Source organism: Netta rufina (genome assembly GCF_964035555.1).
Source record: "Netta rufina genome assembly, chromosome: 2".
NCBI lineage: Eukaryota > Metazoa > Chordata > Aves > Anseriformes > Anatidae > Netta > Netta rufina.
The window spans coordinates 81705431-81731725 of NC_140124.1; the positions used below are offsets into that span (position 1 = coordinate 81705431).

General features: G+C 38.5%; 1 protein-coding gene across 4 annotated transcripts in view; it reads right to left on the reverse strand.

Moving 5' to 3' along the window:
* TRIO (trio Rho guanine nucleotide exchange factor) overlaps positions 1-26295 on the reverse strand; it is a 243363-nt gene that overhangs the window by 81348 nt on the left and 135720 nt on the right. For all 4 annotated transcript variants that reach the window (XM_084281722.1, XM_084281723.1, XM_084281724.1 and 1 more), the window contains exons 16-29: positions 25108-25227; positions 23597-23788; positions 22589-22738; positions 21015-21129; positions 16342-16457; positions 13676-13798; positions 10612-10806; positions 10371-10486; positions 9760-9826; positions 8836-8945; positions 8106-8175; positions 7542-7631; positions 3747-3839; positions 1633-1744 (exon numbers count right to left, since the gene is read on the reverse strand). In XM_084281722.1, the coding sequence (XP_084137848.1) occupies positions 1633-1744; positions 3747-3839; positions 7542-7631; positions 8106-8175; positions 8836-8945; positions 9760-9826; positions 10371-10486; positions 10612-10806; positions 13676-13798; positions 16342-16457; positions 21015-21129; positions 22589-22738; positions 23597-23788; positions 25108-25227 (1669 nt within the window). The remainder of the gene's footprint in view (positions 1-1632; positions 1745-3746; positions 3840-7541; positions 7632-8105; positions 8176-8835; positions 8946-9759; positions 9827-10370; positions 10487-10611; positions 10807-13675; positions 13799-16341; positions 16458-21014; positions 21130-22588; positions 22739-23596; positions 23789-25107; positions 25228-26295) is intronic.

Below are 26295 nucleotides of genomic sequence, written 5' to 3' on the forward strand. Positions count from 1 at the left end.
CATCTTTTCTGCTAGTACACCTTCCCTATAGTGCATGAAAGAAGTATGTAAATGTATTTCAACAGAGAATGAAAAAAGATGGCAGCTCAGAGCTGCTGCCAGGTGATGAGCCTGCCGTTGATTCACTCCACAATCAAGAAATTGCAGCTGGATTACTCATTTTGATATATATAACAAAGGTGAAAGTTGAGAATACCAATGAGTTTACTTCCATGTTCTAGTGACAGCATTCTCCCAGTTTAATACAGAGCTTTAGATCTACAGGATAACAGAAATTAGTCTACGATACTCTTCTGAGTGGTATAAAATTGCATTTTGAAGAAATAGTGCTTGCCAATAGTCTCTCAACAGAAAAGCACTGGCCTTGTCAGGAGAACAACAGTTCCTTGCTTTTCTAAACAGAGCAGAAGTATGGAGAGCATCAGAGGCAAGTTGCTTCAGGATGTTCATTCAAAAACCTCCAGAGACATAAAGAGGAAATGTGCTCACTCACTCTATTTGTTTAACATGGGATGACTCAACTATATACGCATGATTTGTTATAACACCAACTTATGTAAAAGATTAGGATATTCTCCAGAGTCACATTCCCGGTGTTAAACGATTATTGCCAATGCTGGTCAGCATTTATACTAACAGCATCTCCTCAACAAAGCGTTTGGAGCTGATCCTGCAGACTGACCAACATTCCTGTTGTTTTAAATCAGGGAAGAAAGGTGATTTTGAGCATTCACGTGACCAAGGATCACATGTCAAACCAAGATGAGTTTTATAGTAACTTGCATGGTACTGCATTCCTATGACAAGCTCCATTACGAAGGCACAGAGGACGATAAACAATATTGACTGAAAACGCTTTACAATAAGTCTTTATTCTGCAACTGCAAGCTAAGGTGGCTCTGCTTTTATCTCAAAAAAAATTACTTTGCCAATGAAAAAAAGTTTTATTACTATGATGGCACCATCATACATGATAAAACGCCAATTACAAAATGGATTTTGGCAGAAAGTTGTTCTCAGCACATAGATGCAATTACATCCAACCTCAACTGTCTGCCATGAACATGATTATGCTGTTCTGGCTAAGGCTCAGGCTAAATTGGCTTATGCTGACATTTTACTGCCAGAAGGTACATTTCATTTCAACCAGAAGTCTGTGGAACAGGCAGCAAACAGATGTGAAAACCAAGAATTTCTTGGAGACTATTATTTGACACATAAATCAGAAAAATCAACCCTAATACATGTATGACCCTCTTATAAAGAAGGATACTAGTTGGAAAACGTAGATGAAGCTACTATATCTGACTATTCATCTACTATATTTTAGGTGACTGGTGGAAAATTTTGCTAGCCTATGTATTTTTCAAACCTGCAGTGGCAGAGGGGTAGATCAGGATGAAAGATCATTTTTAAAGCATTAACAAAACTGTACCAGTTGTACACAATTGATTTTCCTAAATAAGTTTGCATTTTATATACCTCTAAATAAAAAGTATATAAAATACAAACGCAGAGATATAAAAATGTTCATATTCTTCAGATCTTCTCAACATATAGTAATATAAAAAGTTATTAAACAAAGTTAATATACATCATACGACTGAGTTAAAAGGCCAGTTTGAATCCTACCTTCCAGCATGCTGAGGTGCATGGCATCATTGGCTCGCTTTGGCACACTAAGCATCACCTCTAGGCCATCTTTAATCTCACCTTTACCTTCTTCACAGCATGTGAGCAACTCCTGCAAAACAAAAGCAGACAATCTATCCTGTTTCTAAACGAGGCAATCAAATGCTACTTCTAAAAAGCAAAAAAAGCAAAAAATTACTTTTTGCAAGTAACATCTACTTTGTTATTTTGTACTTCTTACTCTTCCAATGACTGATAGCATACGTTGTATTTATCACGATCTTTTCTTCACAGAGCAGCCCAAGCATTCAGTTAACCACCTCTGATTTAACTAAGATTATCAGGTTAATAATAAATCTTTAAAAATTAAAATAAGGACAGTATTTTTTTTTTTTTTTGATAAGCCATGACACAGCTATCGGATGTAGTGCTACCTCAAGGCCCAGAACAATATAGATGCTGAGTCATGAACCTAGTGGAAAGTGGGATAGTACAAAAGGGTCTGCATGTCAATCTTTACTCTACTGCTCCAAAGACCCGGACTGTACTACTGCTGATAAAAGAATTTACATTGTTTCATTTCAAATATGCAGTGATCTACTCTATTTTGCATCATTCACACAGCTGAAAGCATTCTACAGGTAAGTTTTATTTTTGTATACAAACAACCATTAAATAATGGACAAGTTAGAAAAAGGAATATACTGAAATGTAGTAATTTAAGGCGACTCAGTTCAGTGCACATTCAAGACTCAACGATATTAATGTACGAGTGCTTGAGCAGATATTCAAATTTCCTCACATACTTTGAGCGTTTGAATAGTATCAAGATCAAATGTAGCTTACATAACCAAAAGGGCACGTTATGTTCTCTCTGTAATTCAAAAAGTCCACTTAATTCACTCCCTCAGGTTAAATTCCTTTTAAAGAGAAAGCCAGGTGACTCCTGCATTGCATTGTTGCACTATTTTTATTTAACTGCCAACACTATCAATCATTGCATCAAAACTGTACAGCACTACACTTAAATTTCTCATGACAACACCACAGAAAAGTGAATGTAACTAAATATCCTCTTGGAGAGGGAGAAGATTAGCAGTTTCAGCACTGTTTGCAAAAATAAACAGAATTTCTGAAGGTGTATTTTGCCATCATTCAAGATTCGGGCTCTTTATCCTTCCATGTTTCTTGACTCTTCTCTTATAGAAAGAAGAAAACTCAACAGCCATCAAATAAATCCATTTTATTATGCAGCAAAGCCATCTGGCTCTGAAAAGCCTGGTGAAACCAATCTATCCGTTCCTTCAATAATGCATGAGCTAAGACATTAAATAAGATTTAGAAAGTAATTGCTGAAATCAGTCGCTAAAACTTCTAAAACACAATAACCTATTTATGCAAGTTATTAACTTAATCAAACTGCATTTTTTTTTGCAAGGGAAGAAATTGAAATATCACAGACTCCTTTCCATCCAACTCAACCAGAAATAGCAAGGAATGTTTTTCAGAAGTTTTAAAAAAACAATTATCCATGGCAGTTCTTGATCGGAAAGGGGAGACAAAGATCAGTTAAGTTACTTTTGTAGGGGCTATTACAAACTAAGCAATGCCATCTAGTAGAGATCTAGCACAGCTTGAGAACATAGCTGCTTAGCCAATGAAACATCTGTCCACTGAGTGAAAGTGGTAACCAAAGGTTTCAGTTATTTTTACAGCTACTTTGTACTTGATATTACCAGGCAACATTACAAGTAACAACTTAATACCATTATCATAGCTAATGGTTAGTGAAAATTTGTTGCTGAAACCATTACAAAAACACACTTGTCCTCACTGCCGTGAATGATTTTTTGCTCTGGAAACCCAAAGGATATTTTCTAAGTAAACATTAGTAGAGAGGTATCCTTCTGATGTACAGAAATCTGGAAAAAAGTTCCTTATTTATGCCATCTTTCTTTTTCAGTGTTTTCCTAACAAATATTGCAGCAAGAGTAAAGCTGCCCAGGATGCTGTAGTCTCAGAGTGAAGAGTTAAAAACCCTTCCTGATTTCAGAAACAGCTTTGCATGCTTATGAACAGCAAAATCAGGTTAAGAACTTTGAATTAGTACTGACCTTTAAAAGAAGCTGGTATTTTGTTATCCTTTGGACAGGTTTGATAAGGTAAGAGGAGATGGAGTTGGCCAGTCCATGTCGCTGTTGTATCTCCTAAATGAAAAAAGGAAACGTGAGGACTGTGAGCACCAACATGCAGATATATTTTGTTCTGAAAGCTATGTAATAGACATTAACTAAAATTTCTATTTTAGAAGGAAGAAAGAAGAAGAAAAAAGACAACTGGTTGACAACATATTCCGGTCACAGGAAGTAATTTAGTTGAGAATTTACCCTCTCACTTTATGCAAACAAAAGACTATTACCTCCAAGGGTGCCTCTGAAGTATTTCAACAAGCCTAAATCCAAACAGCAGTGATTAGGAATATCGATCAAGTGGCACTGCCTTAATATTATTTTTATAAACTGGAATTTGTGGGGTTTGGTTACTTTCAGGACAGAAAAGAAAGCAAATCCGAGAGTTGTAGAGAACAGAGAGGACTACTGCATGAAGACTGAGAAAGAAGTTTCTCGGGATCATCTGCTAGTTTTAACTAACAGTCACAGAGCTTTTTTTCCCCAAAAGCTGTTACAAATCCACAAGGGGGAGCAAGAAGTAACATTTTCTAACCAAAGGAAAGAAGTTACTCAAGAGGTTAAAAAGAAACCAGAGCCACTTATAAATAAAGATGTCTTTGGCTAAGCTAAAGGAGGAAAATAAAAATGACATGATAATTACATGGGATAATTATGGAATTCAAATACAGATCATGGATGAACTTCAAAGTCATTGCTTGCCTTTTATCACAGAATTGTATGTATTTTAACCACGTTATTTCTAGCTGCAGGCTTATGCACTACAGCTATAGGCCTTTTAACCACGATTACAGCATCAGAAATTCTCAACATAGGATTCACATGACATTTTCATGTGGCCCAGTCATGACATCACCAGGAGCTCTTGAAGTTACCTGTACACAGTCAGGTCTTCACTTTTCTAATCCACCTTAATTGAATTAGGGGATGGAGCGCTGGATACACTGCTAAAATAGAGGAATTGAGGATGTTCCACTGGAAGCAGTGGCAAGAACATATTTCTAAAACATTTTTATTAGAGCTTTTGTTGCTTTTAAAAATAGTATCATGGAATCATAGATCAGTTTGGGTTGGAAGGGACCTTGAAGATCATCTAATTCCGCCCCCTTGCCATGGGCAGGGATACTCCCAGAAGATCAGGTTGTTCAAAGCCCCATCCAGCCTGGCCTCAAATACTTCCAGGGATGGGGCATCCACAATTTCTCTGGGCAGCCTGTGCCAGGGCCTCACTACCCTCACAGTAAAGAATTTCTTCCTTATATCTAATCTAAACCTACCCTTTTCTAGTTAACACCATTACTCCTTGTCTTGTCACTACACTTCCTGACACAGAGTCCCTCCCCAGCTTTCCTGTAGGCCACTTTTAGGTGTTGGAAGGCTGCTGCAAGGTCTCCCCCAGAGCCTTCTCTTCTCCAAGCTGAACAACCCCAACTCCCTCAGCCTGTCTTTGCAGGAGAGGTGCTGAGCCCCTTGATCATCTTTGTGGCCCTCCTCTGGACTCACTCCAACAGGTCCATCTCTTTCTTGTGCTGGGGGCTCCAGAGCTCATCACAGGGCTCCAGGTGGGGTCTCATGAGAGCAGAGCAGAGAGGGAGAATCCCCTCCCTCATCCTGCTGGCCATGCTGCTTGTGATGCAGCCCAGGATACGGTCAGCTTTCTGAGCTGCAGGCACACATTGTCGGCTCATGTTGAGCTTCTTGTAAACCAGCACCCCAAGATCTTTTTCCTCATGGCTCCTTTCAATCCATTCTCTATCCAGATGCAGGACCTTGCACTTGGCCTTGTTGAACCTCATGAGATTCACACAGACCCACCTCTCAAGCCTGCCCAGGTCCCTCTGGATGGCATCCTTTCCCCTCCTGCATGTCGACTGCACCACACAGTGTGGTGTCATCAGCAAACTTGCTGAGGGTGCACTCAATCTCACTGTCCATGTCACTGACAAAGATATTAAACAGCAGTGGTCCCAGTACTGACCCCTAAGGAACACTACTCATTACTGATCTCCACCTGCACATTGAGCCATTGACCACAACAATTTGAGCGCAACCATCCAGCAAATTCCTTACCCACTGAGCAGTCCATCTGTCACATCCCCGTCTCTCCAATTTAGAGACATGCATATAAAGGGGGGCAGTGTTAAATGTTTTGCGCAAGTCAAAGTAGATGATGTCAGTGGCTCTTCCCCATCCACCAATGCTATCTCCCCATTGTAGAAGGCCACCAGATTTGTCAGGCACGATCTGCCATTAGTGAAGCCATGTCGGCTGTCATCAGTTACCTCTCTGTTTTCCAAGTGCCTTAGCATAGTTTCCAGGAGGATCTGCTCCATGATCTTGCCAGGCACAGAGGCGAGACTGACTGGCCTGTAGTTCCCCAGGGCCAATATTTTTTTCCCTTTTTAAAAAATGGGGGTTGTGTTTCCCCTTTTCCCATCAGCAGGAACTTCAAGGGACTGCCATGACTTCTCAAATATGAAGGACAATGGCTTAGCAACTACATCTGCCAGTTCCTTCAGAACCTGTAGATGTACCTCATCAGGTCCGATTGACCTCTGCACCTTCAGGGTCCTTAGATGGTCTTGAACCTGATCTCCTACACTGGCTGGTTCATCATTCTTCCAATCCCTTCTGGGAGCTTGGGCCATGTGGCTGGAGCTCTTATCAATGAAGACTGAGGCAAAATAGTTATGAAGTACCTCAGCCTGCTCCATATCCTGGGTGACCAGGTCTCCCATTTCATTCTAGAGAAAGCCCACAATTTTCCTAGTCTTTCTTTTATCACCGATTTTTTTTTTTTTCATCAGCAATTACAGTATTTAATAAATTCTTTAAATTTTTGTGGTCATATGACCATATCTAATTGAGATGACCTGATTTTCTGTAATGTATCTACTCTTGTACAAGCATTGAAAACTAACCAGAGGCTTCACAGAAAGACTTTACCTTATACTGTTAAGAATCCCCCATCTCCTTAGTGAAAGGCTTTTGAAATTAACACCAAGAGCTTCAGGGATGATATTATTTATATTATGCCCTTCCCTCTATTTCCACAGCTAATTCTAAAGAACAACGGTGTTGTTGCTACACATCTAGTAGCTTAGCACGGGAAAGGAGGAAACAATGTAATTGAATCATCTGTAAATATGTATTCCACAAAATTACCAAGGAAGAGCACAAAGTCCTTCAGAATGACTGAAATCCTCCAAAAACTCCAACAGCTACCATATTTTTGTCCTTTCCTAAATGGAATGTTACATGTAGACCAGGTAACTTTGGAACTGAATTAGCAATGTGGTTGGTTTAGCAGCTCTGAGCAATGCCAGTCAACTGAATTACTACTGCATTCAATTACAAGTCAAAAGCACCCCAACAAATTTAACAAAGATTGTCGTCTTTTTTATGTGTGGTGCAACCTAAGCAAATCAAAATGCTAAGATTTGCAGAATGTGCTAGTCTTGGTTGTTGCTGCCAAAACCCTGTTTGCAGTTCTGAACTGCTGTGATATAAAACTGACTTCTTATACTTGATTTAACAGATTTATGAAGACCAATTGAGCAATATAAATTAACCATGTGAGATATGATTGATTTTCTTAAGATGACAGTAAATTTTAGTATTAAGCTTGCATTTTCTTAAGAAATAAGGCACTCAATATAAACATAAATACAAGATTCAAACTAGAAAGACATATTTTTAAGATGGACACGAAGTACTTACATCAAAGTATGCTCCCGCATGTTCTAATATCAGCTGGGTAGAATCAGGCTTATTTTTACAGTAAGTAACATACATTTGGAACTTGTCTGCCTGCAGACAGAAATGTAAATTTACATGTTATCACAGAGCGTAACTGCTGTCTCAAGAAGTTTTTACAGTTATCAGAGAACATTTCATCTGTCTCAAGAAACTAAACAACATAGGATTATTTACCTACTTAAACTGGCAGCATAGGAAAATACATCATACAAATGCAACTGAAAACAATGGCAGCATATGCAAAAGTAGATTATTCATAGCTAAGACAAAGATAATGAACTAAACAAAAACCCAAATGGAGGTTTCAGCAATTCACAAAAACTTTGAGAGCAGCCAAGTACTGGCACCTGACAGCAGTACCTTAATTATTTTCCTGTTCAAGATAGACAATTTTTTAAATCCACATTTCAAGGAAGAGTTACTTTTACAGAGACTCAAATTTAAAAGAGACTTGAGAGTAAGTATCTACCCCTCCATGCTTCCTATCTCCCTTGTTACTTCTAAACACAAATCTGACTTTGTTACCCATGTCACGAAGCAGTGTCCAACATCTTCTGGTAACTGTTCATATTTTTCCAGCTCTTTGAGGAATATACTATGGGTAGAGAAGAAAGGAACTGTATAAGGCACATGAAACACTTTCATTAGAGCAGCTGACTTTAATCTATTGTCTGTGAATAAAGATAGAAATCTTACTGTAATTCATACCAACAACATGAGCTAACAGAATCAAAAGGAATGGATGACAAATGTGTAATATCAGAAATAATATAAATTAGCTATTATAATTCAATACAAACTCTGATGTGAAAGTTCCAAGTTGCTCCAGCAGACTTACGCAGTTAATACACGTACACAGTTTCAGGAAAAGTTTAGCCTTCATCTCAAGAGAAATAAGAGGCTGACTTGCTTTTTAAATACTCATGTTAACTAAGGAAACCGTTAATGCTATACCTGCTGAGTTCAGTGATTTCTACCTCTTCATGACAACTGGAAAATGTACAGCAATATTTTAATGCATTCAAATAATTTCTTAAAAGCTGAAAGATGCCTGAGACTGAAAAAGTTTTTAGTGGTGTACCTACCTGGGTACAAAAAGCAACAATTTTAACAATTTAACAGTATAAGAAGAAATCCTTTACATTTTTGATGGCAAAGAGTTCATTATTCATATGCACTATATTTTCATTAGGAAATCCCTCAGGTCATCATGTGGATTTACCACTAATATGGAAATGGGAGATAAGTCACTCACTTATTGTGGAACTCATAGATTTCCTGCATGTTTCCAAAGATAATGTGTTCTTTGTTTACAATACCAGGTGGGATCTCTTCAACTCCACTTGTCATTTCCCATAGATACGTCTGCCCAGAACAAAAAAGATGCATGAAAAAATCATCAAAAAGCTGAACAGAAGCACTCAGGTTATCTGTAAGCACACACTCATGCAGAGAAATTGGTGAAAATCATGTAGCATCATCAATTCCAGTTGTCTGTTGTGTCACATGTACCTTGTGATTCTGACAGGCAAATCCACGTTTTAAAACTGACAATTTAACACAGTCCTTCAGATTACATCATTTAAAATGCATAGCGCTCTTGACAACCTCTAACGCTTCAGGATATTCCTTACGAAGGTCATGTCTGCAGTCTGGAAGTTCATGTTTTGTGCAAGAGCTAACGCTGAACATTACTAGCTTGAGCATAACAATTACTGGGCATTTTTCCATAGAATCTCTCTGAATTTCTATTCGATAAGTCAGCGAGTAGCAGAACATGTGATACACATAATAAGGGAATTAACACAAGCTCTTTTCTCTTGCTAGCAAAGCACATAAATTAACCCCCTCCTTTTTCCTGTCCCTCACCAAAAAGAGGGAAAGGAGAGGAGGAAAGGGAAAAGAGAGGAGGAAAGGGAAAAGAGAAAAAAAGTTTATGAATAAGAAAATTATCAAATACTAAAACTCAATACTGACAAAAACAAAACATATAGGATGAATTCTGAAATGGCTGATATCAATTGTAATTCTAAGTTTCCTATTAATTGCAGAAAAAAACAATTTAAGTCTTATGACAACAAACTGATCCCCACATTTTTTTTTTTTTTTTAATCAGAAAGAAGTAGAAAGCAACAGATTGAATCCTGAATTCAAAAACCAGTGAAAGAAGAAAACTTACATCCATGCATTCCCGGAGGTCTCTTACGTAAGCCTTTTCTGTCTGAATTAGTTCAGCCATAATAAACCTTAGGTGACAACAGAAAGACTAATCAAATCTCAGTCTGTTTAATCATTATGAATATATAATAACCAGAATACACATTTCTCATCAGGTTTTGCTTTTTCTACTGTTCTAGGAAATATCTGGGAACTGAAATGCAACAAGAGAAAACACATGAAGGCAACATAAGAGATAACATTTCTCCACTACTAATCAGTGCAAAAAGAAATGGGGAAGGAGATGGAAGTTTTGTCAAATGCTTTTCCATTGCTATATTGATTTAACTTAAACTCCCTCCTCCCCTTACACATAGAATTCACATTAATTCTAAAAAGAAAAAGAAAAAAAAGTTACAAAGTGTAACATGGCTTTGGAAGCTTAGCATTCTGACATGCTCGAATTTTCTGTGAGAATGAGCATTGAATAAAAGGCAATAGGAGCTAATGAAGAGTATCACTCTCTTTTACTATTTATCTGATTTCTAAGCTCCCAGACAAGCCGCGACAGTTGCTTCATTATCAGGATTGATTTATGCACTCTCATTGATTAAAAATAAATAAATTCATTACTCTTTCCTGCGGGCAGATTTTCGTTTTTCTTCATTAAGCTCATGAGCAGCATCGCGCAGTTTCACCTCTGACCCAGGGACACTGGCGGGGATTATATCCAGCTGCAAGCTTTTGCTCTTTATTAAAGAAAGGAAATATTAATTAAGGCAAGAGACAAGATAAAATGATAACTAAATCAAATGCAAGCAAAGTTGTTTTTTTTTTTTGTGTGTGTCTATCATCACACTCCAATTTCACTTACCGATTTATTGGAATCAGAGGAAATACCCAGAGCTTTCTCTAAAGAGGTCCTGTATTTCTCCATGCGCAGGGAAAAGTCTCTGTACCTCTTATCCACTGCTGTGACACATTTTTTAATCTCTGTTGCATGAGCATGCCCTTTTTCACAAAAGCCATCAGCCAGCTGTATCAACAACTTCACCCTCTCTTTGGTTTGCTATGAAAACAGGAAAATATCAAACAGTTAGGAACTCTACCTGTCATGAAGGGGATCATTTTGCTTAACTTGCTACTAAGTACAGGTGGAGAAGCCATGAAAGGAGCTAGCTTCCTCCTCTCATCCCAGAACTTCTTTAAACAGTTATCAATTTCTAAATACAAATGGCACAGGATGAATACAGAACTCCTTGGGTTTTACTGTTACATTATAAGCTGGTTACTTGTTTTTCTTTCAAAAATGTGAATTTCCATATCTAACCCAGAGACTAAATTCTGCTAGAAGAGCTTTGCAGAGCACACTTATCTCCTTGCACTAACACAAAAGGATTTTGATCCCATCGGAAGTATTTTCTTCACTACCACTGAAGCACTGGTATTGGGCCAGGCCCGCAAGATCTCAGGAAACTTCCTCTCTTTTTACAAGGGCATCAATGAAATGCTGTGATAGATACCATTTTTGTTATACACTTTACAATTTAATGGATATAGACTATATTCTTTACATTTTTTCATACGATGTTTTGCTTTCACATAGTCCTTAGATTCTAAAAGAACAAGAAACCAGCACCAAGTCTGTAACTAAGTGTGTTTCCCAATTAACATGCTCCCTAACACTATGCACTTTCTTTGTGTAAATCATAAATTATCCATAACATGACTTTATACATCCACCCCTCTTTGATACGATGTCAGAGTAAAACATCCTGCCAGTGCCCTTGATAATAGAGAGTCAAGCAAAGCAGTTAATAAGAACTTGACTTTTTTTTTTTTTTTTTTCCATTTTTTTTGGTGGTGTTGTTCATCCTTTCTTTTTTTTCCTTTCTTTCTCTTTCCTTACGGTCACTCATCTAAGCACTTTTTTTTCACCGTGGAATTCCAAGTGTAAGAGCAAGCCAGGGCTAATATTTCCTCCCAGCCAGTAATGAAACTGGTTGAAACAAGTAGGGAGTGGCACTAACAACATCCTCTCGAAAGGGGCACCAGCGTCATCCACTGACTGACAGAGGAAGTAACGGGGGCAGTGGTGCTCTGCATGCTGGATGGAATCCAACAGAACAAAGGCTGGAGCGAAACTCGGAAGAAAATCTGGGTTTGAAAAACAAATATGGTCTCTGTTCTTTCTGGATTCTCTTTTCTCCCTTTCCATGACCAACTATCTCCAAGTCTCTTTCCTTCTGAGGCAGTCCTTTAGAAAAATGAACTCTTGTTTACTTTTTTGGGCTCCTTGGAAGACTGGAGAGCCAAGAGTTGGAAACAGGTGACAGTTGCAAAATGAAACACAAAGACTGACAAGTTTACGTAATCTCAGGTACTTTGGTCATGCACTAGCTGTTGTGTTTTCACATGTGAAAACTACTAAGCCTCACACGTATCATCTCCATCTCTGCATAGGTCTCCAGAAACAGAGAAGAAAATAATTCTGCCACAGTTCAAAAAGTTGCAATAGAATCACAAAATATTTTAATAAAACAAATAACCTTAGCAGTAATGATTTTTCACTATCTGCTGTTTTTCTACTATGCTACAATTAAATTGTAGATGAATAACATGTTCTGTTGTGTTTTATATCCTAAATGAACATTCAGTAATCCACGGACATAAGAATGTAAAAATGGAAATCAAAGGACCTCATGGTTTCTGTTTTTTTAAGTCATTTTAAAACCATTTCACTATAATTCTGTCATAAGAAATCAATTGCACATAGGGCTGGCTGATAGAGCTGTAGTAACACGGTGATTATTTTCTGATTATTTTTTGTTTTATTCCGTTCCCAGAAGAAATACAGAAAGACAATGCAAATACACTAAGCTTCTTCATGACATTCTTACTGTGTTTTTTTGTTTGCTTGTTTTTTTAAATGGTACATGGCTTATTTATTTATTTTTGTCCTTGTGGACAGAGAAACTGATCATAGCTAGCAGCTCTTTAAGGATACTTTTCATAGAGCACAGAGAACACTGAACTGAATGGGTGCAGTTGATACACCAGTAAGAAGGGATACCAACCAAGGGGACCTGGACAAGCTTGAGAAGTGGACCCTAATGAGGTTCAACAAGTCCAAGTACAAGGTGCTGCACCTGGGTTGGGGCAATCCCAGATGCAAGTAGAGACTGAGAAAAGAACTCACTGACAGCAGCCTGCAGAGAAGGACTCGGGGAATCTGATGGATGAAAAGTTCAACATGAGCTGGCAGTGAGTGTTTGCAGCCCAGAAGGCCAACTGCATCCTGGGCTTCATCGCCAGAGGAGTAGCCAGCAGGTGGAGAGAGGTGACTGTCCCCCTCTGCTCTGCCCTCCTAAGGCCCCGCTTGGAGTACTGTGCCCAGGTCTGGAGGTCCCAGCACAAGAAAGATGTGGACCTGTTAGAACAGGTCCAGTGGAGGGCCACAAAGTTGATCAGATGGCTGCTCTTACAAAAAAAGGCTGAGAGAGCTGGAGATGTTCAGCCGGGAGAAAAGAAGGCTCCGGGGAGCCTTTTCAGTACATTTGTACTGAAATTTGTACATTCATTTGTACATTTGTACATTCAGTGACATTTCAGTACATAAAGGGGGCTTTTAAAAAAGATAGAACTTTTTGCTCATGCAGATAATAACAGAACAAGGGGGAATGGTTTTAAACTAAAAGAATGGAGATTTAGATTAGAGGTTAGGAGGGAATTCTTCACTCAGAGGGCAGTGAGGCACTGGAAGAGCTTGCCCAGAGAAGCTGTGGATGTCCCATCCCTGGAGGTGTTCAAGGCTAGTCTGGGTGGGGCCTTGGACAACCTGATCAAGTGGGTGGTGTCCCTGCCCATGGTAGGGGTGTTGGAACTAGGTCATTTTTGAGGACCCTTCCAACCCAACGCATTCTGTAATTCTATTTTACCTTTGCTGTGATCTGAAATTCTTCATGTTCTTTTAGCAGCTCTTGAGTGTGCTGGATACTGGAACCAGTGGAAGTATGCGTGGATAAATAAAACTCTCCGTTGTCATGAATCCATTCCAGAGCCTAAATAAAGTAAGAATGAAGGAAAAGTAAGAGAGAAGGCAGTATACTTTTGCCAACAGAAACCAACTGTAATCAACATTTCACAAACACAGCTTGGTTACAGGTAAATTTTGCTCTACTCCACTTGAGGCAATTGTGGCACAAATTGAGGCACAAACTCTTAATACAGGCTGCTATGGCAGCGTGCAGAGGCACATGCACTTAGAAACTTCTTGGTTCTGACATATTAAGTGTTCAATGAGTTCAATACTGTTCGGCTAGAACACTGACCGTCAGTGTCTGAATGTTAAAGACTGTAAGGGTGTACCAGGATGCAATTTACCCGGTCACATACTAGTGCAGATGCTAGCCTGAAGAGATGGGCCTGCACTTTTCAAGTGCCATTGATGGAAACAAGCCAACGACTCCTGGACTGGGATCAAGAAGAGGTGCACATCAGCTGGCCACCTGCACAATGTCTCTTGTCAATTCTAATGTCAAACCTTGCAGGTGAAGCCCGATATAGACAAGAAGCACATTAAAGGTTATTGCTATAAACAATGTTTATTTTGATACTTCTTGCTTTTTCACTTTTTAGCCTCCTTTTTTTTTTTTTTTTTTTTTTTTTGTGGGTTTATTACACAGTGCTGGAATGAGCGACAAACAGAACTTTCCCTCTGCAAGTGTCACCCTTGCATTACTTCTTGGCAGCTCTCTAGAGTCATGTGACCCGAAGTTAATATTGATGTTAATTCCTACAGTTTAAGTCAGCTTATTTCATGTGAAGGTCAGGACTGTATGCTGGAATCATACAATCACAGACCTGTTGAGGTTGGAAGGGACCTCTGGAGATCATCTGGTCCAACCCCCTTGCCAAGCAGGATCACCTAGTGCACATTTCACAGGATGGCATCCAGGTGGGTTTTGAGTATCTCCAAAGAAGGAGACTCCACAACCTCTCTGTCCAAGCTGTTCCAGTGCTCTGTCACCCTTACAGTACAGAAATGTCTCCTCGTATTCAGCTGGAACTTCCTGTGTTTCAGTTTGTGCCCACTGCCTCTTGTCCTGTCACTGGGTACCACTGAAGAGTCCAGCCCCCTCCTCTTAACACCCACCCTTTAGATACTTGTACACACTGATAAAATCCCCTCTAAGTCTTCTCTTCACCAAGCTAAAATGTATGGAGATGCACATCAGCAGACATGAACTGGAAAAAATCAATTTAGAGACCAGGTGAGCCCTTAATTCTGGGATGATCAGTCATTCAATCACTTTCCTTGCAAACTATTGTGGTATCTGTTTCCATAGCAGGGAACATAGTTCTGAAAGCACAAATCATGGGTTCTTCCAACTTCCAAACAAAAACCATAACAAAGATAGCAATATTTCCCATTTATGGTTAATCAGTGTGGAGTGCCAATAAACATGGCAGTGACTAAACTGAAGGTTGCTGCAAAATGGGATTTACAATGAAAACGCTGACAGATCTTTATCTCTGGTGTTTGACCATTAGTCAGTAATCTCTGTTCAAAAGCAAGCAGGTCATGTGCTTGGCAGAAGTTGAAGTTAAGGTCATTCACAAACCGGGAAGAGGGGTTGGAGTGGGGGTGTTGTAGTTTTTAATTGTTGTTTTAAAGGCTTATTCATCTTTAACTTCACTCCAGGATTTAACTTGCATTACTTTCTTTGTGAAGTCATGAAAGACAGACTTCAGAAACCTTTCAAGATCAAAACAGACCACTAGTAATTAAGCCTCTGCCTACGCTGGCTGTCGGAAAGAAATATAAGATTAGCTTTTAGAGTCCTTTAAAATATGTCTAACTATACTTTGCACTATGGGCGTTGCATTCTTTTTTGCGGAACAGGAATAGATTAGCTTCCTTTCTTTGTCCTATATCCAGTTAAAAAAAAAAAAAAGAGTTGCCAATCATTCCAGTTAGCAATTTTGCCTTGGAACCCCCCAGTTTATTTTTATGGCTTCCATTATGATTAGTAAAGGGGATTTTTTTCAGCTGTAATTTCTTAATGGTTATTTCCAGACTGCTAAATTCAACAAAATATAAGAAGTTGAACCTACCATGCAAATACACAAAAATTGCAAAGACCTTTGCAGTCATTCAATTACACTGTTTAATGAATTATCCCACTTCTATTTTCTAGACTAGGTTAATCTAGATTAATTAGATTCCCTCCTACCCCCAACCATCTGAGAAATATGTTGATGTCTGTTATTTCCCCGATCAAATTGCGTGTGTGTGTAGAAGTTAACAAGCATAACAATTTGTCAACACAAGCTTGAAGAAATGAGACTAGGCAGTATCAGATCAAGCTGGCAGAAGTAAAACACTACCTTTAAATTACAGCAATAAAGACAGCCTGCCTCAGCAGATTTAGTTGTTCTGTATTAAAGGAACAGCAAATAATTCATCTTACTTTCTACTTTAGTTATTGATCTTTCAGGCTTTTGGAATATTGAAGTTAATGGCAAGTTTGCAATTACAGGACATGCCAGTTTATGTCAAACCTTAATCGCTCTGAAGAGAATGTTTATGTACAACCCTCACCTGTTTGGCACTTCTTTCAAACACCACATACTGTTGGCATTGATCAAGACGCCTTTTACGCATGGTCCAATAATGCAGCACACGGTTTTCCCGCTGGAAGAGCTCATTCAAGATATCTGAAAGGAATGCACACAGTTTCAACAGAAGTTATGACAAACAATTTTGAAATAACATACCAAAATCAGTGGAAGTGGTTTACACTATAGAATTGGTAATGGTGTTACTCTCTGTTACTCTATTTTGCTCTTTTTCATAATGTTCATAAAATGTTGGTGCTCCTTTTTTGTTACTACTTAGAGAAACATTGGTTAAAGAAACCAAAGATGTAATTGAAACCTATTAATGACCCCTTTTCTTCTATCAGATGCTTTTCAAACAGGGATTGCCACTGTTTAAAAGAGCTCAAAACTTAGCATGACAAAGATAGTTCGTGAAGGATTTGCTCAGAAACAGTGAGCATGCACAAGCAATCACAATATGCTTAAAGGCTCATATTAACCACAGAATACCTTTTTTTTCTGAATATACAAGTTTCCTATAAAGTGTTTTTACAATTTAATATATATGGGTAAGTATATAAGCTTAGCTCACTACAATAACAAATGCCACACATTTGGACATTATATGGAATAACAAGAAAAAAAGAAAAAAGACAAAATAACAGTATAATTGAGAATGATGACTTGCTCAAATATCCATGTTCATTGAGCCTCGACAGAATTTTCAGGTAATCAAATAATTAACTCCACAATTTGCTATTCCATTTCTGAGTATAAGAAACTGTCTAGCATTGAGAATTGCATCCAAATTATACTGTTAACCTGCAATTCCATGTGTCTGGCTTATAAATTCTTTGATGGCAAAGGGTTTTTGCTTACAATATGCTGTGGATCTTATCTGAACTCTGCTCCTTTAATGCTTATTGGTTTTTATTTCAAATAAATAAATCCTAGCAGTTTCTTGTTAAGCTCACTTTACCCACTGTTTCTTTCAGAGCAGCAACCCTAGTGGATTTTGTAGCTACTGCAAACCCAGATGGCAAGCTGAAATACATGGGAATGGGGAATCACAAGATCTCTGTCAGGTGATTCTGTTGGAAGTGCAAAGAACCCACAGGGAAGCCTCCACCATTTGAAAAGAACAGGAGAGACCACAAAAAAGGCTTATCCTTCACAGCAATGCTTTACTTGTTTTTCTACTTACACCCCCAACTGCGTATTTTCATCAAATGTGAAGAGTCTTAGGGGCTAGACCTCTGAACATCTTTGTGTCCCCCAGCCTCATGGTGCTGGTCCACCACGTCTTAACTTGCAAATGCTAGCAACTCAGAGAAACGGTTTGACAGATAAGCTCAAAGGCAGCCTGAAGGGAAAAACATCTCTCCCTACCCATGGGTGAGCTGGGACCAATTACAGTCACCTGCTACTGCCTTCCTGAGGATTATGAAACTTGGCTGCACTGCTGCCAATATCTTCCTGCTTCGAAATACCATCGTTGCATTTGACATGGAGCGCTGAGATCACCCAGAATTTGCTTTTCGTTGGAAGCTGGTAACTGCAGCCAATGTTTTATTCCTGCTGGGCAGGCTACCCTCAAACATGCCTCAACTCATCTGTCCCCTTGCCAAGTCATGAGCTGAACTGCTATATGCAGTGCTGCCTCACCTGCTTTCTCAGTTTTATTTCTGCCTTAGGCCACCTCTGAAATGCTTGCACAGAACATACACCAGATTTCTGGGGGACTACCATTTTGTAATGTAATAAACCCAAATGGACAGCATTTAAGAAGAGATGTCTTGATAATGATGCAAGTGAAGTAGTTCTGATACACAGCGAGTAAGGTGAATTTAGCTAATTGGAACAGCACTTGTTCTGTGAGGACATGATACAGATGGCAAGCCAGTGAGAGGCATTTGGCTGAGTCCCATTAATGTTACTGCCATTAATTTCTTGGACTGACAAGGAATAGAACACATTTTATAAAATAACAACAAGAAGTTATAGAATGTCGACTTTTCATATCATGTTTAGATGAGCAGTGCAACCCATTTTGAGCCTTCTGAACAGTTGTTTTCTTTAGTTCCATCACTTGTTAGGATACCAAAGTAGTTCCTAAGCTTTCAATTTATTCTGACTATCAGCTGAAATCTCTTGGAGCTCGTCTCTACACATCTTGCACTCTCTATCAGATTATCTAAAAATATGAGCAACACTAGACCAAAGTTCCTTCATCTACGTTGTTCACCTGTAACCTGTGAAGGAGAGGCAAGGAAGAAGCACATGAAATTAGCAGCAGAAGGAAAAATGAAGATGCTCTGTTTCTGAGCTTACAGCTATTGTCACTGGCTGTATCCACCTGCCACAACAAAGTTTCGGGCCACTACTACTTCATAAAGATTGGCTTTGGCATGGTGTCTGATACAGAATTTGTATAGCTGTAATGACATGTCAAGAAAATTGTTTACACTGGTATGAAGGGACAGAATGACATCTTTCAGAGTTCAGTATCATTGTGATTACTGTTTCCCAGGAAGAATGTGTTTAGCTAAACTTTGCCTATATTAACAGATTGCTTTTCTAGATATTTTAACCTGCATCTGGGAACAAGGATCAAGTCTGCCACTGAATAATGTATGTTAATTTGCTTTTTTGTTTGTTTTAAAAAAAAGTTCAGCAGTGCTGCAGAAACTCAAGGGTTACTCCATTTTATAAACAGTTCTTTTTATTGTCTGAATACTATATAATGAGCACAGTCTAACACATTATTTCATTTTGTTGAAACACAGGGTGCATCTGTTCTGCAGGACCATTACACACACTCGTACTTAGATGTATTCTTGAAATAAACACTCTACTCTTTTCAATCCTATCTATTTAGAAAAGAGATTAAAAGAGACTACTGTTCTGAAATGTAATTATTTTTAAGGACATTAGCAAAGACTTCTCTACTTTTCCCTCATTTGAACATATTTATCTTTCTCAGAATGACTGTTTTCTGCACAAAACAGCTTTTGGAACCAAATCTTAAAAGTTTGCCTACAAGTCCTAATACTTTTTTTCTTACACTCAAGAAACATTATAGCTCAACTTTCTGCTTGCTTCTGCTTTGATTCTGTTTTCCACTACTAAGAGTAGAGCTAATTGACAAATGTCATTAACAATTTTTCACTATTGATACAACCTGAATCTGCATAGAAATTTTGTCTTATGCAGTTTTATAAATGTTGATGTCTTCAGGATAGGGGGAGAAATAATCCTTTGTCTGATCTGCACACTTCCAAAGTTTCAACAGACACAATCTAATTATTTCCCTACAAATGTCCAATACTCTATTATCTCTCCAAGAAGAAAAAATCAGCACAGGGAGATTTTCAGTTTGAGTACCATCAGATACATAGATGAGCTTAGCAATCTTTTTTTTTCTGTTATAGGAAAATGAAGAAAGTCAGCATGTCCTTTTCTGGTAGAATCAAAAATAATTTAGAGTGGAAGTGACCTCTGGAGATCATCCATTCCAATGTCCCCCTCAGAGCAAGAGTAACTTCAGAATCATTCAGGGACATGTTCAAATGAATTTTAAATTTTCTCAAAGACTCCACCACCTCTCTGGACTACCTGTTCTACTCAGTGGTTTCTCACTCCTGCTTTAACAGTTTTTCCTTATATCAGAATTTTCTATTAGGACCAAAAATTTACATCAAGGTCCCAATGCTGTGTTCCTCTCAGTTTGGCTCCACCTTCTGCGCAACTCCCTTTGGATATCTGCAAACAGCAATTAATTAGGCAATTTGACTTAGACTTCTCTGCTTCTGAGTCTGTAGCCCTGACATGTTCAGCCACAGGTTCAAAATGCATCAAGCAGTATATGACCAGCAAATAAGCTATTAAAACGCAGTATTTATTTCTGAATCTTTCCCTCTAATCTCTGTTCTGCCTACTTCACCCACCACTTATGCACACCCTACTAATTTCTGTCATTTTGCCACTTTCATCCCTGAAAACCCTGCAGATTTCTGTCTCTAGTCCATTCCCCACAACACAAGTTACACCTCAAAGCTGCACTATGTTGAATTAGTCCTACCAAAAGCCAAGCCCCACATAATGGTACTTTCCTGCCTCATCTCAGCTACTACTTATCTAAACAAGAAATTTAAACATGACGCCAGTTATCCTATATTTCATCAAGTTCCTTGAAATGATTCAACTATATGAAGAGCCCAAGGGCATCATTCGAGGGATTGCCTTGTATCACCCTGGCATTCCTGAGGAACTCACAAAATGCACCACACCGGCAGACTGAGTAAGCTTCAAGTGATCAGCAGCTCCCTTTTGGCTTCAGACCAAACATCATCACATGGAAGTTTACTATCTCATTCTCTAAACAAAAGCAGCACATCTGAGTTTCAAATTGCAAGAAGATCAAGCGTAAGCAGGAGATAAATAAATTCAGAGCAAATTCATTTGGGTATAAGAAAATTTGACGACTGTCAGCTCTTTCAAAGTGTGAGAACAATTTTAATTAATTCCTGTTAAGCCTGGCAGAACCATTTCCACTTGTGCGGGCTTCAATCCCCCAGCATCACACACCCCACAGCACATGATCATTGCGCTCTTTGGATGGGAAAAAAAAAAAAAAAAAAAAAGAAAAAAGAATAAGAACAAGAGTCCCCTTACTTTTGACTTGCTGTTCAGGTGCTTTAATGTGTGTCACCATCCCTGGCATGTTTACGCTATTCCTGTGCAGGTATTTCAGGAAGACATCGGCATTCCTCCGGGCCAGCGTGCAAGCCTAGAGAGTCAGCAGTATTATTTTCTTCCAAGATGTACACACATGCATTCAAAAGAGATGAAGAGCCTTCCTCTCCCCCTTTTTGTGTATATCCCCCCCTTTCCACATTAAGAAACGTTGCCTATTAAATTCTTCTACAACTAAGCCAACTCAACCATTAAAATTGTTTCCCCAACAAATAATCCTTACTTATCTGGCAGGAAAAAAAAAACCACACCTAAAAACTGAAACAAAAAACCCCAACCAAACAAAATGCTATTAGTTTTTATCTGAAGATCCTGGAAAGCAATTACCTGCTTTAGAGCTTTCAGCATGACTCAGAGCTCATAGTTTGTTTTGTGTATGTGCCACTTGAAATGATTTATTGCATAAACAGAGTGCACATGCTTATGACATCACCTGGATATTCTAAAACATCCACCAATACTTTAGACAAAAAGTAATTGCTTTGCTGAAGTGAAACCAAAAGTGCTAAAATATTAAGATGTCCTTTAAAGGCCTTGAGAACCTTGAGTCCGCTCAGCTGTACTGCCAACGCTCAGCTCAGCTGCCTTCTTCATCTTAATGCACATCAAGTACTATATATGGTCTGGCTGCCTTATTTCTAATAATCAGAACATGAAATGCTACTTTAAATTGGTTACATGCAGTAACAAAGATACCAAGTAATTTCTCGAGTTATTTTAACCCAAAGACTGGAAATTCACATGCCCACTGCTGAAAGATGCGTTTGACAGCATACTTAGAGCAATGCTAATACATTTTTGAATGTTCTCATCTGTGCACTGAGAACAAAAAGGCTTTTAGTAAAACTAAGTTATATACTGTGAAGTCTTTCAAGGCGATACTGGAAAAAGCCTTTGGTTATAGGCTTAGTCATGCTGCTTTGCAAGCATCCGTTACACTTTTATTCGGTATGATCAATAACTCTCTTCATTAGGGCATTAGCTAGAATAAAAAACCTTTAATTTATCTGCAGACTATTACACAATCCCAGCTACTTCCAGACACTTGTCTAGTAATTTTCTCCTTTTTGTACTGTAGTCCAAGTACAACTAAGAGTTGCTCTGATACGCAGGCAGTAATGACGATATGTGACTGCCACTTCTTTTCCAAAGCAGCAGCTTTTAAGTATTCTTTACATTGACAGTTGCTCAAAGCTGTGATTCCCAATTCAACTTCAGTCACAGTGGGAGACCTGACATCTATTGAAGTTCCACAGGAAATACATTTACAGGGCTGACCACAATTTTATGCACTTGGCTATACTCTGCTATTCACCGTCAGAAGTGGTTAACATGCCACTTACCACATTTTGTGGTTCAGAACATGTACATGGCTTAGCTTTTAACTAGACACTGCTCCACTGCTTTCCAGGCACGTTTCAGTGCTCCAATAGTCAATGTTTGACTGCTTGTTTTCTAAGACACAGAAGACCACAATAAGTGACAAGACCTACCTTTAGGAACGCCTCCTTCTGTTCCAGGTGTTTGCTTATCATGGGTGTAACATGATCTGTTTCAGAGTTGGGACCCAGTTTGTCTGCTCCCCCACACCAGTCCTCTTCTCGCTTATATTCTTGCTCCAGGCTTTCCAGCACGCTGCACACCTATCGGGCAGAAGGAGTCCAACAAAAATTTGAAATTCAGGACAGTAAAAATGAAAACTGATCTATCCCTTACATATATCTTAGGCTCTGACATATTTTCACTGTAACTTAATAGAAAATAACCAACTTTGACTTTAGGATTGCAAGCATTGGCCTTCTTAGGCGACATTTCTCAGGATGCTCTCTCTGAAGTTGCTCATCTTTCCCAGTTTCTGTGACTGCAAAGTTCAGGATAAGCTTCAGACATGATTGCAAAGGAAGCAACCTTGCCAATATTCCCACTAACTCTTCTGCTGACAAGTCAAATAAAGCTGACTTTTCTCTGACTCTCACACAAAACACAGCATTAACCATCTGCAGTAGTTCCATTAAAACCTCCGTGTAACTTGCTTGTGGTTTAAGCAAAACTTCTTGATACAAGCAGTAATAAAACTAAGCACTTGTATTCCTGTTTTATTTTGGAAATGTTTTACAGGCCTTTATCTCAATTAAAATAAGAATCTGGGGAATATTAAAGGCCAGAGAGACAGAAGAGGCTGACAAAGATTTGAGTCTTCACCAATAACCACAGCACTTTGGTAATCTTTGAATTTTTCTAATTGAAGCGAGTGTAGCCAGACAAATTACACTGTAGCCTCCAAGTAGTTAGTGCAATTTGTCTACTACTCAGTTAAAACCATGATTTCTGTTTCTAAGGCAGCTGGGAAAATAATTTGCTTTTTGATTTTTTTGTATTTTATGACTGCATTTCATTGTTATCAAATTGGTAAACATAACCAAATACAGTCAACCAATTTTTTTTGACACTGCACTGAAGAATTTACCAAGGCTGACACAGCTCATGTAGCATTTCTGTACCTGTTCAGAAGTTTTATAGAAGGCAACAGAGGCATTCACAAGCTTGAGACGGTCCTCCATCTTCAGCATCAGTTGTTGCCAATGGGAAGCAACCTTCTCTGCACACTCCCTGATCATATCCATGTCATAGTGATTAGCCTGCAGCATTGCCTCTGCCTTCTGCTGAACCTGTAGGGCACTTTGATGCGTTTTCTGACAAGAGATGAAAATTCAGGGGTTCAGGAGAGCATTTGAGTTCATGTTCTTGAAGACCTCAAAGGGTCACATTTCAACTGTGTCAGTGACACTTCTACATGCACACACACATACTCATAACCTAAAAATAACCCTCTAATATTAGTCACTGCATGACTTCATTATGCAAACACAAGGAAAATAAATCCTATGGAGATTTACCAGCAAATCAACAATGATTAGCAGACTACAATAAAAAGCCGACTGCAAAACATTAATAACACATCTCATCTCTATGTCACAGTAAAATTCTTTATAACCATGAATTCCAGGTTGATTTGCTTTCCCTTCATCATAAGAAGGGGAAAAAAGATGAAAAGGATTTATCTTATTTTGGTCTGATTATTATTTCTGTCCTCACAGCTTTAAGAAAGTCTATTGCAAATTAGTAGTGAACAAAGATGCAAGCATATAGGACAATAAAAAAGACAACTCTCTCCACTCATTAGAAGAAAAATTGCTCCACAAAATGGCGCAAGAGCATTAAACTATTATGGCAGGACAGTACTTCTGAAAATGAAAATAGTTTTCCTAAAGGAATGTAACATTGGTTACATTTTCATCAGAAGTTTTTTTAAAAACATACTATATACAATGAATGTCACCACAAATCCCTCAATAGAGCATATAAATCAGTATTACTGTGTTCCAGTCAGACTTAAGATCTCTGTACAACTTTTGCACAGAGATGACCAGTCCAATATATTTAGTTTGAAATCAAAGCAGGAGAAGGACACTTCACCACACATAAATTTCAGTAAAACTTAAAATTGAACAAAAATGGAAACATTAAAAGACCATATCATAATACAATGAATAAATGGTTGTTGTTCTTTAATCAGAATACATACAATTAATGTGTGCTGTTTCATATATTCTCAACTTTAACGCCTAGTTTAATATTGTTGTATTCTAAAAAAGGGAACCACCATTTTCAGTAAAACTGCTGTTAACAGACTTGATTTGTTTTTTAACTTTTTTATTCTTCTCCGATCAAAAAATTACTGTTTTACAATGCTGCAAAAAAGGCACCAAGAAGAGGTGGTTGTCTGGCATTGCAGCTCCAAAACAAGAAAAAAAAAAAAGAACAAAATCCCCACCTTCCCAATAAGTGTTTTTATCTCTTTGCCATAAGATGATTTCAATGCTGTAGCGTTAACCCACCAGTATGAAAAGGGAAAGAGGAGATACATCTCCTTAGGACAACGCTGTTTACAGAGACTCATGAACAGTAATAGAGGACTTCTTGGATACGGTCACTGAAATGGTGCTTTTACCTCTATTGCATGTTGAAACTGCTCATGTTCCCTCTGTAACTGTTCTGCTTCCTGCAAAGAGCTAGCAGTGATAAGGCCAGCATTTAGCATAGACTCCCCGTTTCGGATCCAGCCCAAAACCTGTAACAAAAGAGAAGACCTTAAAATACACAATTCCACTGCCAGCCAGCAAGAAAAGCATCATTGCTAGGGACGAAACCATTTATGGACACATGTGGTTCTGGAATGGATGCCTAAATCATTTATTATACATTTCCAGTGAGCAATAGATATGTAATATAACACAGGCAATGACATTCACTTTAATTGCCTATTTCACTTCGCTGACAACTTGTATGTTTCAGTCAACTATTACATGTTTGTAGGTTCATTTTTTACTGAAGCAAGGTTGTGCTTCTGAATGTCACTTATGCCACCTGGAAAACAGATTGAAGTTACAAGTAATATTTGCTGAAAAGCCAGTGTCAGTCACATAAATTGAGGACATGCACCTTCGTAAAAAGAGAGCAAATTATTCAGAATATTAAGAAAAACACGACTGTTAAGTGTTTTCTAATTGCTTGAAGGTTTTTGTTTTCCAGGAAGTGCCTTCTTGACTCGTCCACTGAAATCACAAGAATTGCAGGATGGGGAGAAGCCTCAGGAGGCCACCTAGTGCATTCCTCACCAACAGCAGAAACATTGACTTAAGGCCTCCCTCCCACCAAAGATCTGTTCCCTGTTCATTACTCAAGACTCCAATAACGGGCATCCCACACTTTCACCAGACGTTTTTATCACCTTAAGTCTTCTTCCTAATGTCTAGCCGTCAAAATCTCTCTTGCTTTAATTTCAGTTTATCTAATTTGTCCTGCCCAAAATATACTAAAACAAACAAACAAAAAACTTTTCTCCCTCTTGGCATCATTTTCCCCCATCCTCTTCATCAATAGTTTTACCCTAATTCCTTCCTCTAGACAACACTCCTCATTGACACCAGTCTTCAACCACTCCCCTATGAACTTAGCCTCCTAATTTTTCTCACTGCTCTTTTATGAGCTCTCTCCAGTTGATAAGCATCAGTTCTATCAAAATCTTTCAATTACTGAGTAAAGCTGGACATAATTGAGGTTATTCGCTGTTGTCTGTGAACTTTTCTGCAGAATTACTGCCCAGCCAGTAATTACCCCTGTGCTGCATTTGTTCAGC